General features: G+C 40.7%; 2 protein-coding genes across 2 annotated transcripts in view; one reads left to right on the top strand and one right to left on the bottom strand.

Annotated features, from left to right (window-relative positions):
* LOC311613004 (histone-lysine N-methyltransferase SETMAR-like) overlaps positions 1-17978 on the bottom strand; it is a gene marked incomplete at its 3' end in the record, with an annotated part of 161999 nt that overhangs the window by 88375 nt on the left and 55646 nt on the right. The window lies entirely within an intron of this gene.
* Positions 1-17978, top strand: part of LOC311613006 (uncharacterized protein) — a 41834-nt gene that overhangs the window by 11727 nt on the left and 12129 nt on the right. The window contains exons 6-13 of the mRNA XM_084866479.1: positions 1315-1514; positions 2882-3237; positions 3695-3767; positions 5445-5778; positions 11922-11956; positions 12622-12829; positions 15177-15365; positions 16525-16687. Of these exons, the coding sequence (XP_084722605.1) occupies positions 1315-1514; positions 2882-3237; positions 3695-3767; positions 5445-5778; positions 11922-11956; positions 12622-12829; positions 15177-15365; positions 16525-16687 (1558 nt within the window). The remainder of the gene's footprint in view (positions 1-1314; positions 1515-2881; positions 3238-3694; positions 3768-5444; positions 5779-11921; positions 11957-12621; positions 12830-15176; positions 15366-16524; positions 16688-17978) is intronic.

Below are 17978 nucleotides of genomic sequence, written 5' to 3' on the forward strand. Positions count from 1 at the left end.
GAGTCTCATACTTTCATAGCTTGAGATGCCAGGTAGCAAACATGATAAACAAATTTGGTGTAACCCCAGATTAATGAAGGGTTTACACTGGAACCTGTCAAAGCCACCTATCTGATCAGTGCCAAGGAAGAAGGGGAGACAGTAAGTATTGGGAAAGAACATGGAAATACTTCACAAGCTAAGGAGCTGAGGTCCTTCCCAGCAAAGACATGCATTGCCACATGTCTTGTTTACTCTAGACATGTGGCAATACAGGAAACTCCTCTCCTCCAGTCTAAATTTGCAAAGTAATAATAGCTAGCAGACAATAGTTTAAGTACTTTATACCACCTGATTTAATCTGTATAATAATCCCATGAGGCAGGTACTACTAATAAACCCATTTTGCAGAAAGAGAAACTTAGAGGCACAGAGAGGTTGAAATAACTTGCCCAAGGCAACACAGCCTGTACGTGGTGGGGCTGGGGTTCAAACCTAGGGAGTCTAGATGCAGAGTCCTGGATCTGGAGTCCATGATCATAAACACTTAAGGGAACTGGTTTTCTTACACATGAATCATAGTTAACTGTTGTTTATCTGGGACCGCTTTATACATCAGAACTCATAGAATGGCAGGTAAAATTCAAATATGCATTTGGGCAATGGGGGAGTAACAGTAAGCAAGGTAAACCACCTATCTGGAAATATATATATAATTTCAAAATTAGAGAAATATGAGTAAGCAAGGTAAAGAACATACCAGAAAGAAGACTCGGATGTGTATTTCAAGAGAATGGGAATTGTGGTATACATTCAGATTTTAACACTTAAATTACATAACTGTTCTTTTAAGTGTGGGAAGCTGACACCCCTTGGTATTCCCACTCTAAGGAAATACAGATCTAGGCATGTACGCCTACATAGTCACTGGGCTGTCTTGGTACCTTTCCTAGGATTGATATACTTACCTTTACTTACCTTTACTATAAAAGAAATGTGGGCGGGTGGGAAGGTGAGAAGAGGGGAGGAGCACCAAACCACAACTGTAAATGTGGTAAAGACTTGTGGATTTTATGATTAGTATTAGCCCAAAGATTTTCTCATGTTTTCAGGAAAGTTCTCAAGATGGTTATAGTCTTCCTCTATCAATGTGAACACCACTGGGTACTTCAATGATAAAGTTACAACAGAGCAGTGAAAACAAAATGGTACTTCACTTGGAAGTCAATCATCTTTAAGATAAAGCCCTGCAGGAAATTCAGGGCCCATACATAGTAGATTCCTCCCAAAAGGAACAATGCCCTAACATAAACTGTCTTTCTCTTTGCTTGCCAGGTGTTTCTCAGCACCAGGCAAGGTTCCTGGGTCCTCGGCCGAATCTCTGACAATGGCTATCCCTGGGACATGGTGCTCCACACCCGGTTTCGCGCCATGCTCCAAAATGTCCTGCCACGAGCAGTTCAAAAATGGATGTTGGAACAACAGATGAATCAGTGGTTCAACCATGAAAATTATGGCCTTGAGCCTCAAAACAAGTAGAGTTATTTTGCTTTCTTTATGTATTTTATGTACTCAATGGTAAGCAAGGTCGCTAGTGGTGCCTCTCTTCACAAACGGCCAAATTGCTAACATGGTATAAGTCTTGGAGTTTGAATTCCAAATTTGTTCTGTATGCATTTTAAAAAGTGAGTACTTAAAGGGACATATGTACCACTATTTGTAATACTTCAAACAATAAAAAATCCAGAAAAAAATATATCATTAAATCTGGGAAAGAATGAGAAGGGAAGCAATAAACTGAAAATCTCTGATAATTAAAGAAATTGAACCAGAAAGAAGAAAAAAAAAAAAGATCAAGTAGAAATGGTATGAGCTGCTCCAAAAAAAAAAAAAAAAAGAACTTTCTATTATCTACAAGATGTATATAATTTTCTATTACCCAGAGCTGTTCAATGTCAGAAAGGCTGTTTAATGAGATTCTGACCTTCCTTTCAGAGGGTTGTGGTAGAAAATGTGTATCAGAGTCTCCATCTGATGATTTATGTTCTGATAACTCTGTGTATCATGAGGGTACTTCCCATGGGCAGCTTTGAGAACATAATCACTGTCTCTTTGCAAAAAAAAAAAAATCTGTTTATCTCAAAGTTATACATCACTAACCTTATAAACTCAAGTAAACATTATAGATTTTTTTTTCTTTAGTTGATAAGCTCTTCCCCTTTAAAAAAAAAAAAAAAAGACAAAACACAAGAGCTTTAGAATCTTTCAGCAAATGCCATGTGACTTCTGTATGCTAAGATCTGATATCTGTAGCATGTATTGCCTTAAACCTACAAGAAAGAGAATTTAAGAAATATAAGCAGATTTTGCTTCCCTGCCCATGCTATCACATATGGAGATTTCATGGAGATTTGAGATTAGCAACTATCTTCAATATAATTCTATGCATTAATTTTCAAACTGATTCCTTACTAACTTTTAAAACTAATGGGAATTTAATATGTTTTCCCTTTCTTACTTATGACCAGATAGAGATTAAATGGAGCGAGATAATTAAAGGTAGATAATATAAAAGAATGTTAGAAACATCAATGGGCTAATAACCACTGGAATACTCAGTGCTTGACCATAGGCACCCACATTTTGTATAAGCCCCTGGGGATGCTTTCATTTTTTGAAATACCTTTCACCCCCATCACCCATATTTTTCCCTTTGTTAAGGGAGAAATTTGTAACATGAAAATAAAGTCAGGTAGTGAATTTGGAGTCAAGCCAACTAATCAAGTTAGAAAGTTTTATGGATATTTAAAAATTTTCAGAGCCAAACCCACAAACTATCAAGACAGTTCAAGACTCCTCATTAAATGCTCCTTTTGAGTGTTTTCTTCTGTGTGTGCTTCAGATACCTTATGAAAGAATCTGTATTAAATGATGACCTTCCAAGTCGTATACTTTATGGAGCCATCAAGGTGAAGACAAGAGTGACAGAGCTCACAGAGACTTCTGCCACCTTTGAGGACGGGACAGTGGAAGAGGACATTGATGTCATTGTCTTTGCAACAGGATATACATTCTCTTTTCCCTTCCTGGAAGACTCCCTTGTGAAAGTAGAAGATAATATGGTCTCGCTATATAAATACATGTTTCCTCCTCATCTGGAGAAGGCAACCTTTGCCTGCATTGGTCTCATCCAGCCCCTAGGTTCCATTTTCCCAACTGTCGAACTTCAAGCTCGTTGGGTGACGAGAGTTTTCAAAGGTAAGTGAATGGCTGAGGTCTCACACCTGGTAGTGCTCAATAATGAGTTTGGACAAGAAGATTGCCAATCTTGGGTGCTCTCTTACGATTTACATCCTAAAACGTTAGTGGAGACATCACAAAATAACAAATACAAAGATATAATAAACATCTGTAATCATTCCTTTAATATATTGGAAAGATCTGTAAATTTTGGATGTAAGGGTGATCTGGCTGCAACATCTGTCACCCCACTGATTGCCACTGATCTGGCTGGCTAGGAGAGTGTCCACCTCCTCCCTCACTGATCTATGTGCATCCCTACGAAGCTGCATGCTGGGTCAAAAGGATGACCTTCCCCCCCCCCCAAAAAAAAAAAGAAGAGGACTGGTCTTTGGTCAAGGGTATAGGAGTACTGAGCTCCCCTGCTAGAACCTCCAAACAAGCCCACTACTTAAACCAGCCTTTTATATTCTAGGCCTGTGTACCTTGCCCTCAGAGAGTGCTATGATGGAAGACATTATCAAGAGGCACAAAAACAGAATTGACCTGTAAGAATTTTTTTAAAAAAATCTTTACCTAGAGCAGTGTTTCTCAAAGCACAGTGAGTAATCTACCCACCTGTAAGAACTACCTAGCTGCTCATTAAAAATGCAAATTCTATGGCAACAGCCCAGACCAGAATCAGAATCTCTGGATGAGACTGGATGTTTGAATTTTTTGTGTTCTTTCTAAGTGATTCTTATATACTAGAGGCCTGGTGCATGAAATCCATGCACGGGGGTTGGGGAGAGGGGTTGTCCCCCAGCCCAGCCTACACCCTCTCCAATCTGGGACCTCTCAAGGGATGTCCGATTGCCCATTTAGGCACGATCCCACCAGGATTGTGAGACATCCCTCTCACAATCCAGGATTGCTGGTTCCCAGCTGCTCGCCTACCTGCCTGCCTGATAGTCCCTAACCGCTTCTTCCTGCCATCCTGATCACCCCCTAACTATTCCCCTGTAAGCCTAATTGACACCTATCTGCTCCCCTGCCAGCCCAATTGCCCCTAACTGTCCTCCCCTGCTGGCCTGGTCACCTCTAACTGCCCTCCCCTGCAGGCCTGGTCTCCCCACCCCCAACTGTCCTCCCTTACAGGGCTGATCCCTCCCAAATGCCCTACCCTGCTGGCCATCTTGTGATGGCCATCTTGTGTCCACATGGGGACACCATCTTATGTGTTGGAGTGATGGTCAATTTGCATATTACCTCTTTATTATATAGTAATTTAACAATCAACTACTTAAAGATAGGAATTTTACCAAATGAGAACATTTTTCCCTTGACTGAATTTCATTTGTTTGGTATGATGCCCATATTAAATTCCATGTCTTCTCGGGCCACTCACACTCTGTATTTAGAGAAGGAATGGTGTTAATGTAAGAGACATTCAAACCTCTGAAGAATTTTTGGAGTTTATTTGAGCCACACTATTGACAATTGCCAGGAAGCAGAATCTCAATGGACTGAGATAATGCTTGGGAGAATGACAGTTTTATACCTTATTTTATACATTACAATCAAAAGAGGAGACAAAAAATTATTTGAGTTATATGAAATCTACTGGTGATAGATTAAGGAGGTGGGAGAAAGCAAAAAGGGGATCTCTGTGATTGGATAAAAAGTAAAATGATAGACACATACATGTGTGATATGAAGGTTCGAGGATTTCTATTTTGTGATTGAAGTGGAACGAGGTTCAAGTGGGTTGAGTCCCCTTGGAAAGTAGACTTGGTGCCTTATATGATATGAAGGGGTTAGCTCATGTCCAAATGCTCATTCACCTAACATTTATTGAGCATCATATGCCAGCCAGAGTGCCAGGGTGCCAGGGAGTCTACTAATTTAACAAGCAAATACTAAGTGTTGCCTCCGTGCAAGACACTGGGCTAGATTTTCATCTATGTTACCTCATCAATCTTGACAACAATCCTGATTAGTTTGTACTTTGCTTAGTAAATACCAAATAGTCATCATGATTGTAAATGTTGTCACATTCCTCGAAGTCCCATGTATTTTACAGTCTATGGTCAATCTGAAATACAGGCCTCGTGATGGGATAAACCAACACTTTCCATTTATTTGTTCATTCATTCCTTCACCCTGCCAATAGCTATCGAATGCCTACTGTTCTTATATAACTTTGAACGTCTTGTGACTCTGCCCTTCTCACTTTCTTCATTAAGGTTTGGAGAGAGCCAGAGCCAGATTCTGCAGACCAAGTACATCGATTACTTGGATGAGCTCGCCGCAGAGATAGGTGCGAAGCCAGACCTCCTCGCTCTCCTGTTCAAAGATCCTAAACTGGCTGTGAAACTCTACTTTGGACCCTGCAACTCCTATCAGTATCGCTTGGTGGGGCCTGGCCGATGGGAAGGAGCCAAGAATGCCATCCTCTCCCAGAAACAGAGGCTGCTGAAGCCTCTAAAGACGCGCGCTCTAGAGCCGGCTTCTAACTTCCCAGTTTCCCTCCTGCTGAAAATCCTGGGGCTTCTTGCCATTGCTTTGGCCTTTTTTTTCTAACTTCAGGCTATTAATCCACCAGCTTTTGGCCTTATTATCAGTCAGTACCACTTAAAGGGGGGAAAAAGACCGAAAGAAAAAATATTAAATATATATTCTAAAGTTTAGAGTTAAGAGGGAAAAAGTAAGAGAGGTAACTGTGGAGAATTAGCAGGATTAGGTCTATGTATGAAACCAAAACAGTGACATGAAATGTCTTCGCCTTTTCACTCTTACCTCAAGTTATCTAGACTTTCCAAAAGGACAATCAAATAACGCGGGCTAAATAGTGTCACCAGCCCTGATACAGGCGAGCTGTGCAAAAACAGCAGAATTACACAGAATGAAGAGCAGGTCCCACTGTTTAAATCACTGGAAAATTTAAGTTACAGGTACATATTTAAACACCTGTTTAAACAGATTCCTATCCGGATTCTATTTGGTGACAAAGTTCTCAGACATTAGGTCACACTCCATTTGCTTGGTGGGGAATCACTCAAAAATACTGGGGCAAAAAATGAAAATAGACTTTAAAGCCATGGCAATACTCAGACACTAAGACTCTCATATCAAAAGCCAAGCATTTATTATAATTCTTATATTTTCTTATATTTTTCTTATATGTTGACAGAAACAGTGTTATAAAAATAAACATCCCATGATAGATATGTACTATATACTTAGGACTTATTGTGTGTATTATATCATTTAATTCTCACAACAATTGCAGGAGTTGGTTGCAGCTATTATGCCAATATAACAGATATTAAATTGAGATTCATAGCAATTGAGTGACGTGCACAAGACCATACAGACGGTCTTACGATGGAGCTGGCATTAGAACCCAGATTTGCTTGACTCCAGAACTAAAGATGATAACCTTGCCCTATAATATACTTAATTACAAAAATCCCTAGTATTGATAAAGTACTGAATAGTATATATTATTTATAATCATATGTATACTTTTGTAGGATAGCACTCATTGTAAATATGATCTGATTATATTTGGTTTAAAAATCAGCTAAGCCTAAGAAGCATTTGAAGTAATTTTACTGTGAAAGATACCTATACAATAGCATTTTAGATCACCGACATTTTGGGAAAATAATCATCAAGGAGGAAAAGTATATTTCCCAAGTAGATGAAAATCATTATGAAGACTGAGCTTTGTATTTAGTTTTAACCTTACAGATAACCTAGGCAAAAAGCTAAATCATATGTAATATTTGTCATCTGATCAAAGAAAGCATACCAGTTTGTCAGGAGAAACAAACATTTTCTTAAAACTGAAGTCCAAAAAAGACCCAAGCAACTCAATGTCAACAAACATTGAGCAATGTAATAAACATCTGGTTATGAAACTACATACCCACTGAGCTTTGGGAGATAAACTCTGCCATAGGCCCAGACGAAGGCCTTCAAAAAGAGGTAAAAGGTCAGAGGTTAAAGGATTTAGGCAAATTTCTGCTCTTACTCCTTCAAAGCCTCTGCTGACATTGTTCTTCACTTTGCCTGCATTTGTCGGTCAAAAACCTAGAACAGTGGTTGGAAAACCACGGCTCTCGAGCCACATGTGGCTCTTTGGCCCCTTGAGCATGGCTCTTCCACAAAATACCACGTGCGAGCGTGCACATGCAGTGTGATTGAAACTTTGTGGTCCATGTGCAGAAGTCTGTTTTTGGCCTGGGCGAGTCTATTTTGAAGAAGTGGTTCTAAGACTGAGCCACACTCAAGGGGCCAAAGAGCCGCATGTGGCTTGAGAGCCGCGTTTGCCAACCACTGGCCTAGAACAATACACTGACAATCTCTATCTGCTGAAACTTCTTCCTTAAAGTCCATTGGAATATCAGCATTTAAATACAAGTTTGTTTTTTCATTGTTCCTGTCAGCAAATTCCTTTGGGGGGAAAATGCAGATAGTGTATATACTTAGTTCTTGATGAAATACTGATTACTAATTCTTAAAGGTTATTTGCAAGCCATTATATTATTAATAATAATAATGTATCAACCCTTTCTAGCAAGAGTTAGTAAATCAAACCTAACTCCTATTTCTGTATATAAAATATTATTGGAGCATAGCCACAACTATTCATTTATTATCTGTGGCTGCTTTCAAGCTATAATGGCAGAGTTGAGTAGTTGCAACAGAAAAAGTATGGCACACAAAGCCTAAAATATTTACTATCTGACCCTTTGCAGAAAACGTTCGCCAATCCCTGTTTTGTGATGTGCCAAACATTGTCCTAATTGTCATAGCCTCATTCATCATTACCAGTACACAGTAACTATGGATACCATCCTTCTTTTAGTGGAAGAGATTGAGAAACAATGGCGAGATTAATGCTGAATCAATGTAGGGAAACAGCTCTATTAGGGACAAAACTGTTATTAAATTTGTATACTTGAAAATTTTAGAAAGAGGATGACCTCTCAAAATCTTTCCAAATATTCTGGTACCTTTTCAAAATAAATAGTAAGTAGGACTCATCCAATCTCTTATTTTGTGTCCATACATCCTGATAAGTGAAACTATCCCAAACAAACGGACTGGGATAGCTTGTTCCAAACTATTCTGACTGCGTAAGAATAGCTCAGGAAGCTTACAGAAGGGCATGTTCCTGGATTTAAATGTAAGGGTAATTCAAACCAGCTGAATTGGAATTTCAAATGGAATCTCCAGTCTTGATAAGCTCCCTAGAAGATGTTTGGGCACATTAAATTTAGGAACCATTCATTTGAGTTCTCTCCAAAAAAATAAATCTGCTTTTAGAGATTAGCCCATGACCTTTTCCATACAGCAGGCCCAAATTCCTCCTGAGGTTCAGCCCTAGTGCCTCTTGCTATAATCCACGGTGTTAGCTGGTTATCACCCTCTTCCCAATGATGTGATGGTCCCCTTACTAACTGGTCCCCTTACTGGCCTTTCACTTTAATTCTTCTCCGTATGCTATCTGCTTGATTTTCCTATCTAAACCCAAACATATCACATTTGTTCTTTATAAAAAAATAAATAAATAAAGACATTTTTCAAATAAAACTCTTGAACCATGATTTGTGACAAATTTTTAAATAAAGGACATTTCTAACACTTAACCAGCATTCACATTATAATGAGGATGGCAAGGATAGATTCTTCCTGCTAACTAGTCTTTCATCCTGAAAGCTGCTGTTGCTGACTTGCATCTCCCAGTGCAGAGTTGTTGGCTGTTTCCCAGGAGGTAGATGTTTACATAGAACGTAATTGCCTTAGGAAGTCACAAATCCATGAGTCATAAAATTAAATTTAAAAAGACTCATGGCCCTGGCCAGTGTGGCTCAGTTGGTTGAGCATTATCTCCTGAACTAAAAGGTTGTTGGTTCAATTCCCCATCAGGCCACATGCCTGGGTTGTGGGCTTGATCCCCAGTTGGGGGCATGAAGAAGGCAGCTGGCTGATGCTTCTCTCTCTGCCCTTTCTCTCACTCTAAAAATCAATTAAAACATTTTTTAAAGGCTCCTGACATAAGATTCCACTTAGTCCATATCAGATGCCACAATGAGATTAAACATGCAAGGGTTTTATTAAGGAAAATGCCTTAATAATGAGGGAAAATAGAGAGAGTGCAGGCAGACGCTGGAAGAGTCATCGGACAGCAATGCATGTCTGACCCTGAGTGAACGAGAGAGGAAAGAAGCATTAAGCAGAAATACCCTAGTTGAGGCTATGTAGTCTGGGGAAGTTGCAACAGAGTCCTCACACCACCGGAGAAGTCCTATGAATGGTCTGCTTCAGTCCCTCTGCCACATCAATCACCGCTGGAAGGAGCTCATACAAAAAGGGGCCAAAGCACCAGTACAGCAATGTACTGAGTGCAGCAGCTCAAGCCTTGTTCAAGTAATATCCTATGATGAGGCATCCATGAAGCACATTCTCATGGCTCCCACAGGTTCATATCATTTTTCTGTTTTTTTTAATTCATTGATTTGTAGTCTTTAAATTAATTTACCTAGTTACGTGCTGTGGCTGTCATTCACAGCCAACTCTACGACCCCTCCTCCTGCAAAAAAGAAATTAAGTTAGGGTGCCATTGTGGCATCTGCACATGTTCATGAATTCTCATGTTTACTTTTGCAAATATGGGAACAACTCAAATGAGACCTTGGTGACCCATCAAGCAGATTTTTAAAATATATATTTTATTGATTTTTTTTTTTTTAACCAAGAGGAAGGGAGAAGGATAGAGAGTTAGAAACATCAATGAGAGAGAAACATCGATCAGCTGCCTCCTTCATACCCCCTACTGGGGATGTGCCCGCAACCAAGATACATGCCCTTGACCAAAATCGTACCTGGGATCTTTCAGTCCACAGACTGACACTCTATCCACTGAGTGAAGCGTGTTAGAGCCACCAAACAGATTTGAAGCAAACAAAAAATTTTAAAGAAAAAAGAACTCTTAACGGTAACTTTGAAACCTATTTTGTGCTCTCCCTTTTTTTCTCTCTTCCCCTTTCTATCATCATCATTCTTATGTTTCCCTATTCATTTCCTTCACTTGCTAAAAGACAACCTTTAACTATAAATTTCTAGTTTTCCCCAATGGCTCTGATTCTAAATATTCTGTCAATTTGTCTCTCTAAAAAGACTCAAAATTGCCAAGGCAGATAGCCACAACATCATCAAATCAAGGAAAGCCTCCTGAAGATGTGAAAACAACTGGCAACGTCTCTCGGGGGCCTACCATGTCCCAGGACTGGGCTAAATGCTTTTCATACATCAGCTGATTCATTCTCACAACAGGTTCTACTTCTAGCTTCATTTTCTGGAGAAGGTACCTGAGACGAAAAACAATGTGTGTGCCTAACCTCACACAGCTGGTAATTAGCCAGCACTGAACTTCAAGCCTGGGTCTCTGGCTTGGCAGCTTCCCTGCTGTCCCTTGAAAAGCCACAGGGAGATCTCCTGCTCCAGATGGCTGGCTGCATCTGGTGCCGGCTGAGTTCCAGTGGTGGCCCTGGGGAGATGCTTTTCTTTTTTAATCCTCACCTGAGGATATGTTTTGTAATGATTTTAGAGAGGAAGGGAGAAAGAGAAAAACATCAGCGTGAGAGAGGAACATCTATTCTATCCGTTGCTTCCCATCTGCATCCTGACCAGGGATCAAGTCCCCAGCCTACATATGTACCCTGACCAGGAATCGAACCCGCAACTATTTGGGTGTATGGGTTGATGCTCCAACCAATTGAGCCGTCCAGCAGGGTGGGAGAGGCCTTTTATTTATTATAAATTTGGTGGGAGGCCATTTTGAAGAAGGACTCTCTGACTTAGGATATTAGCTCTTGGGGTGAAGGGAGGAGGGATAATATTCCTTCCTACCTTTTTAAATTCTGCTGGCTGGGTTAGTAATCAAATTAACATGAGACAAATTAACAAAAGAAAATGTCTAAATTTGTTACATATGTACATATGGGGTTCCATAAGAATATGAGACCACAGGACAGATCAGGCAGTTGAGGCTTAAAAGCCATCTTGAGCTAAGGAGAAGGGGTTGTGGGTTGTGGTTTGGGACTTCAAAGGGCAGGAAGGCAATTCTCATAGAGACAGAAAAGCAAATGTTTGCTGGGCCATCTTTAACAACAGGACAGAGAGGACTTTGATCAAAGGACCCGGGCACACACCAGTTCATATTACACTTACCTGTGATGACATCTTTTCCCAGAACAGGTCCTCTATCTGGCCTCTTTTTAAGCAGTTAGAGGGGAAATCGAAGGTTTTTCCTGAGTCTTTCCTTTCTTAAAAATAGCCCACTTAGAATGATCAGCATCCCAAAGAGGCATGTTTTGGGGTAGCAAATTCTGCTCTCCCTCATTCCAAGAAAACATCTGCTCAATTATTATTTTTCAATTAAAAGGATGTATGGGTATGTGTATATATATATATATATATATATATATATATATATATATGGATTAATTCATTCATTTAGCCGTTAGGATATCAACCTCTTAGCAAGTATTTATGCAACAACTATTACAGATCAAATGCCCTGTTAGGAACTGTGAGAAAATAAGAAACAAGTCAAAAAAATGCCCAGCTTTGGGGAAACATACAGTCTTATGCAGAGAGACTAATAGATAGAAAGTGAATCAACACTATAATGCAGTCCCCTCTTGTAGAGTCAGGAGAGTGGCAAGCTCACCAGGGAGTCAAGGTAATGGATGCCTCCACAGACCATCTCTGGCCATTACTCTCATGCTCCCCGTCTTTGGAGTCCACCCACTCCCCTCCTCTGCCTGTCGGAGTTCTGTATATCCACAGTGTCTTGACTCCTAGTCCCAACTCCACCAGCTATTGTATGGCCTCATGTCATGTCACTACACTTTTCTGAGTTTTAGTTTCATATTTACAAAATATATATATATTTTTTCAACAAGATGATTCATTGCCCTAGCCAGTTTGGCTCAGTGGATAGAGCATCGGCCTGCAGACTGAAAGGTCCCAGGTTCGATTCTAGTCAAGGGCATGTACCTTGGTTGCTGGCACATACCCAGTGGGGGGTGTACAGGAGGCAGCTAATTGATGTTTCTCTCTCATTGATGTTTCTGGCTCTCTATCCCTCCCCCTTCCTCTCTGTAAAAAAATCAATAAAATATTTTTTTTTTAAATGATCCGTGCCTGCTCTGACAGAATTTACAGTCCCAATGACAACTATACTAACATTTGGCACTAAGTCTGAGTGTGGGGAAGGGGGGAAAGGGTCAAACCAGTGACCTGACCATCTCTCTTCTCACATTCACAAACACTGGAGACCAGTTGCAGATCATTCAACAGGAGCAAATCCCTTAATTGCCCCAAACCTTTTTTCTCGTTTGCTAGAGCAGCCAAGAATGGGGTGGGGCTTCCACCTATGAAAAGTAAAGAGCTCTGCCGCATTTTCCCCACACAGGAGAGCATGGCCAAGCGGGTTGCAATTGTGGGAGCCGGGGTCAGTGGCCTGGCCTCCATCAAGTGCTGCCTGGAGGAAGGTCTGGAGCCCACCTGCTTTGAGAGGAGCGATGACCTTGGGGGCCTGTGGAGATTCACAGTAAGTGGAGTTTCAACCACTTTGTTGTATCTATTTAGAAGCGGTTGAAGTGGCTGGGACGGGCCAGGAAAGCCCAGGACTGGGGGGGGGGGGGGGGGGGGCAGGAGCAGAACCAGGGGGCTGAGGCAAGACCAGACACGGCAGTGTTTGTGGCAAAGATATAAATACAGCCCAGGAGGTGCAGCCTCTGCCTGCAAGATTGAGCTGCATGTGCCTGCTTCTTTTTCTAGCCCGGCTCTATCTGAAATTAAACAGCACAGGGCTCAGTGTATTATACAATGGGTTCTATCCTCAAGGTCCTGCTTTCCAGGCAATCTCAGTCCACGCCAAGAATAATCAGAAGTCAAGAATGCAGGTTCGGAGTTTTTTTGTTCCCTGAGCAAAAGAAATATTGTCAAATCTCGGCAGGGCTACAGTCTGGACTGGAGACGGGGCTGAGGTGAGGAAGGACAGGGGACTACAAAGCCCATCAGTGACTGGTTTGCGGTCCAGGCAGTTATAAAGGCCCTGCTGGAAGCATGAGAAACCCTATAAGCTCCATGGCTCAGCCTGGGAAATATTAGCATTAGATCTCCACAAACCTCCAATTTTCCCTCCTTCTCAGGAGGGCAAGCACATTTCCCCTGAGCCTGCAATGTGCGTGGAGGAATAGTGAAAGGGAGCAAGGTGTCATGTATCCCGGCCTCAGAGTCCCCGAAATAGAACATTCCTGTATTACAGAGGGTAGTATTTGGAACTGGAATAAAGAAATTATTTTCAAACTCAGTGAGCAAAGTTCCAGAGAGGCTGAGGTTGCATAGGCCAGCTGGGCTCACATAGAGAAGAACTGTGTATCTTGAAATATGTCCAACCACTGAACTGATCATCATTGCGTACAGACCTCCGAAAGGGAACTGATAAAAGAGCACAGCTGTGCCGAAACCGGTTTGGCTCAGTGGTAGAGCGTTGGTCTGCGGACTGAAAGGTCCCAGGTTCGATTCCGGTCAAGGGCCTGTACATTGGTTGCAGGCACATCCCTGGTAGGGGGTGTACAAGAGGCAGCTGGTCGATGTTTCTCTTTCATCGGCGTTTCTAGCTCTCTATCCCTCTCTCCTCCTCTCTGTAAAAAATCAATAAAATATATTAAAAAAAAAAAAAAAAAAGAGCACAGCTGTTCCCACGATTCAAATTGCCTATGTTCCGATAGGATAGCAGAAACCCAATACTCAGGCCATTTTAAACCCCACCCCTTGCCGCCACATGTCCATTGAAGACAATGTTAATCAAGCATGATACCCCTCCTCTGATGAGCCTCAGTATCCTTCTTAACACAACTCTCCGGAGAAGAACTACTAATCCATCAGAGTGGGGACTGAAACTGCCCACGTAAGGGCACTTCTAATAGTGTTTCACCATACACACATTGTCAAACCTCGAAACCTTTTACCTGCTTCTCCAAAGTCCTAAATCCCATAAGTTGCACCTTACTGCTGCTTATCAATCGCACCTCTCTTGGTTTCAACTATCATTGCCTCTGCTCAGGCTCTCATTAGCAAGCACATGGATTTGTGTCTTAGGCTCCAAATTAGCCTCCTTCCTTTCCAGATCCCTCTAATTCACCTTTTATAGAGCCAGAATTATCTTTCCAAAATTCCACAAACATTAGGAAGACTGCCATAACTTTCCTATAGAATCTAAATTCCTTAACTTTAGATATGAAATCTTTCATAATCTGAACCCTGCTTCTCTAAAATCAACACCCCATGGTGAAACTGATTTGGCTCAGTGGATAGAGCGTCGGCCTGAGGACTCAAGGGTCCCGAGTTCAATTCCGGTCAGAGGCATGTGCCTTGGTTGCGGGCACATCCCCAGTGGGGCATGTGCAGGAGGTGGCTGATCTATGTTTCTCTCTCATTGATGTTTCTAACTCTTTCTCCCTCTCTGTAAAAAATCAATAAAATATATTTATTTAAAAAAAAACAAAAACAAAAAAACATGAAACCAAAGAACCTAGGAATTGCCCATTATTCAGATACTACTTCCTGGCTTCCATCTATTTCCATATTCTCCTGTACTTTGCTGTGATACTGTGTGAATCTGGGCAGGTGAGTTCATCCCAGGTTTATTTGTTAACATGTGATGAGTGAAATTATAATTCTGATCATGAAATTCATAGTGGGATCCCATGTTCATCATCTCTGAAGGGCAGGATAATAAATCCCACTAGAAGGTGACAGGTGGCATATATCATCTGGATTACCTTAATATTGGTCAATGTGTAGTTGGATAAGAACTAGCATCCATTTCATGGGTGTGCCCTCACATGCACAAACACATCCATGCTCATGTGCACGCACTGTCTGTACAGGAACATGTTGAAGAAGGCAGAGCCAGCCTCTACAAGTCCGTGGTTTCCAACAGCTGCAAGGAGATGTCCTGTTACCCAGATTTTCCATTTCCAGAAGATTATCCAAACTATGTGCCCAATTCTCAATTCCTGGAATATCTCAAAATGTATGCAAACCAGTTCAACCTTGTGAAATGCATTCAATTCAAGGTAAGACACAGCATCAATCAATAGTCAGCCTGTTTTTTGTGCTCTCTCTGTAGCCTAGACTTGGAAAATGAACTGGCAAGACTGATGTGACCTGGCTAGATTCCTTTTTCCCTTGTACCTAACCACACCCCAAGTGAATCTAAAGTTAGAGGTAGCTCTTTTTTGTAAAGATTCACATGCATTACATTTTTTTGTAATACTGATATACAAATATCCTAAGGAGCCTTAAATATATATTTTTTTCAACTTGGGCCAATTGCCTGCACAGAGGGAAACTGAGAACTATCAGTGCCTGCATACTCTCTTCTTTACTATCCTTTGATCGGGATTGGCATGTAAAATGGCCCATACACATATCTTTGTGAATAGAAAAATCTTTAAATATTCCTCTTCTTACTAGACCTACTCATCTCCCTTCCCATTTTGGAGGACAGAGAGGGAGGAAGGTAGAAGGACATTAATAAGTGAATATATCATCTTTCTCTTTCTTGTCTTCTTTTCTTATTCCTCTCCAAAAATCAAAACAAAAAAAATATGAAAATCTATGTGTTTCCCTCCCTTTTGAAGGTGGGTATGTTGAGGAATCCATAAGGAACTACACAGAAAAAGCAACATAAATGAGAAGGTAGATGAAAACAAGTAACAAAAATTATTTACATTCGCAACCTTTAAAATACTCCTGCTCAAAACAAACTCGAAGACATATCTCCACCTCCATGTTCACTGCAGCATTATTTACAATGGCCAAGACATGGAAACAACCTAAGAGTCCCCTGATGGATGAATGGATAGAGAGAATGTGTGTGTGTGTGTGTGTGTGTGTGTGTGTGTGTGTGTTCAGCCATTTTTTGAAAAGTAGGGGGGAAAAAAACCTGCCATTTGCAACAACATGAATAGACCTTGAGGGTATTATGCTAAGTGAAATAAATCAGAGAAAGACAATTATTATATGATCTTACTTAAATATGGAATCTAAAAATCTGAACTCATAGAAACAGAGAATGGATTGGTAATTCCAGAGATAGCCCAATTCAATTTATAGGGTTATGCTTATCAATTATGTAGAATCTGTGCTCTGGAGTGTTTGAAATGTCAACTGGCACATCAGCCTTACTGGAACCTTGACAACTATTTAGCACATCTGTGATTCTTTCTTCAGACTGAAGTGTGCAGGGTAACTAAACGTCCAGATTTTACTGTCACCAGCCAATGGGAGGTGGTCACCCTGCATGAAGGGAAGCAAGAGTCCGCCATCTTTGATGCCATCATGGTCTGCACAGGTTTCCTCACTAACCCACATCTGCCACTGGACTCCTTTCCAGGTATAACATTTTCTGCAGTTGACCTTAATTTGTTTCATGGAGCTATCCTGATACTTGGTTTGTCTGGGAATGAATGCCTATGGCTCCTCCGTTAAGTAGTTAAAGTTGTTTTCCTATTCTGCAGTTCCTAACCAGTTTTTGGCTTTCATATGTTCCAAACAACCTATGAATACTGAAGAATAGAATGAGTAATTAACAAGCAGTTTTATGCTTCACTTAAGACAAGTTGGTAGCCTAAGCACATTGCCAAGTTGAGTTTGGAGGCCACCAAAAGTCAATCAGTGACTAACGAAAAAAGCAGTTTAATTTTTGAGGAGGTTTTTTTTATTATTATTATTATAGGAGTCATAGCAATTACCATGGCACTGGGTCACTCATCAACAGGGAGATGAGTCTTGGGAGGCAAGTGAAGACATCTTTTTCTGTCTTTTGCAACTAAGATTCATGTTAATTGCCATCAAATATCAACTGGGTTACAATTCAGAGGAAATATAAAATGCAATAGTTGGTTTATTTCCTCTGCAGTAAGTATTCAAAAAGTTAAAACTTTAGGAAATTTTTCTCTAAATATGACCTGTAGTAATCTCAAGGTTCATCTTCCAATAAATTCACATTTCCACTGGTTCTCAGTCTGACCCCAGAGGTTACTCAAGTCAGGTCAGGTTAAGATAAAGCATATCCCAAAAACTGCCATTGGACAGAATCATTGAAGAAAAGCAGCAAGTTCAGTCTTCTTCCCAATACAGAAAACTGCTACATTATCCCTGAGAGAGGCTCACCATCTCTGCTTGAACACACTCAACAATGGACTCTCACCACCCCACATGAGAACCCAATTCTTCGTCAGTTGTTGCCTGCAGAGAAAATTACTGAGCAGTGAGTTACTCCAACTCCTAAGGAGTGCCTATATAGGATCACTCCAAGAATCAAGTTCCATAGCATTGAGAGTGCATTGCATTTATTTACCACCTAGAGTATATTGCACAAGGTTCTAAGAATGTAAAAGTGAGTAAGAGACCATGCAGCCTGTATGGAAAGAGTGGATTTTTGTAATTGTCTGATAGAGAAATGACAATCCACAAATAACCTGGAGTGAAAATAGTACTCATTTTACAATAAACTCATATATACATATACCTTCAATGGTCCTGGATCTGCTCACCAGGTGTAACTCAAGTCAGATCAGATTAGGAGAAAGCATACTCTAAAAGCAATTAGCTTGAAGCCCAAGAGATATAGATTCAATTAACAAATTAAATTACCTTGGGCCTTGCACTTAACCTTCCTAACC

The sequence above is a fragment of the Pipistrellus hanaki genome (genome assembly GCF_964339955.1).
Source record: "Pipistrellus hanaki genome assembly, chromosome: 18".
Lineage (NCBI taxonomy): Eukaryota > Metazoa > Chordata > Mammalia > Chiroptera > Vespertilionidae > Pipistrellus > Pipistrellus hanaki.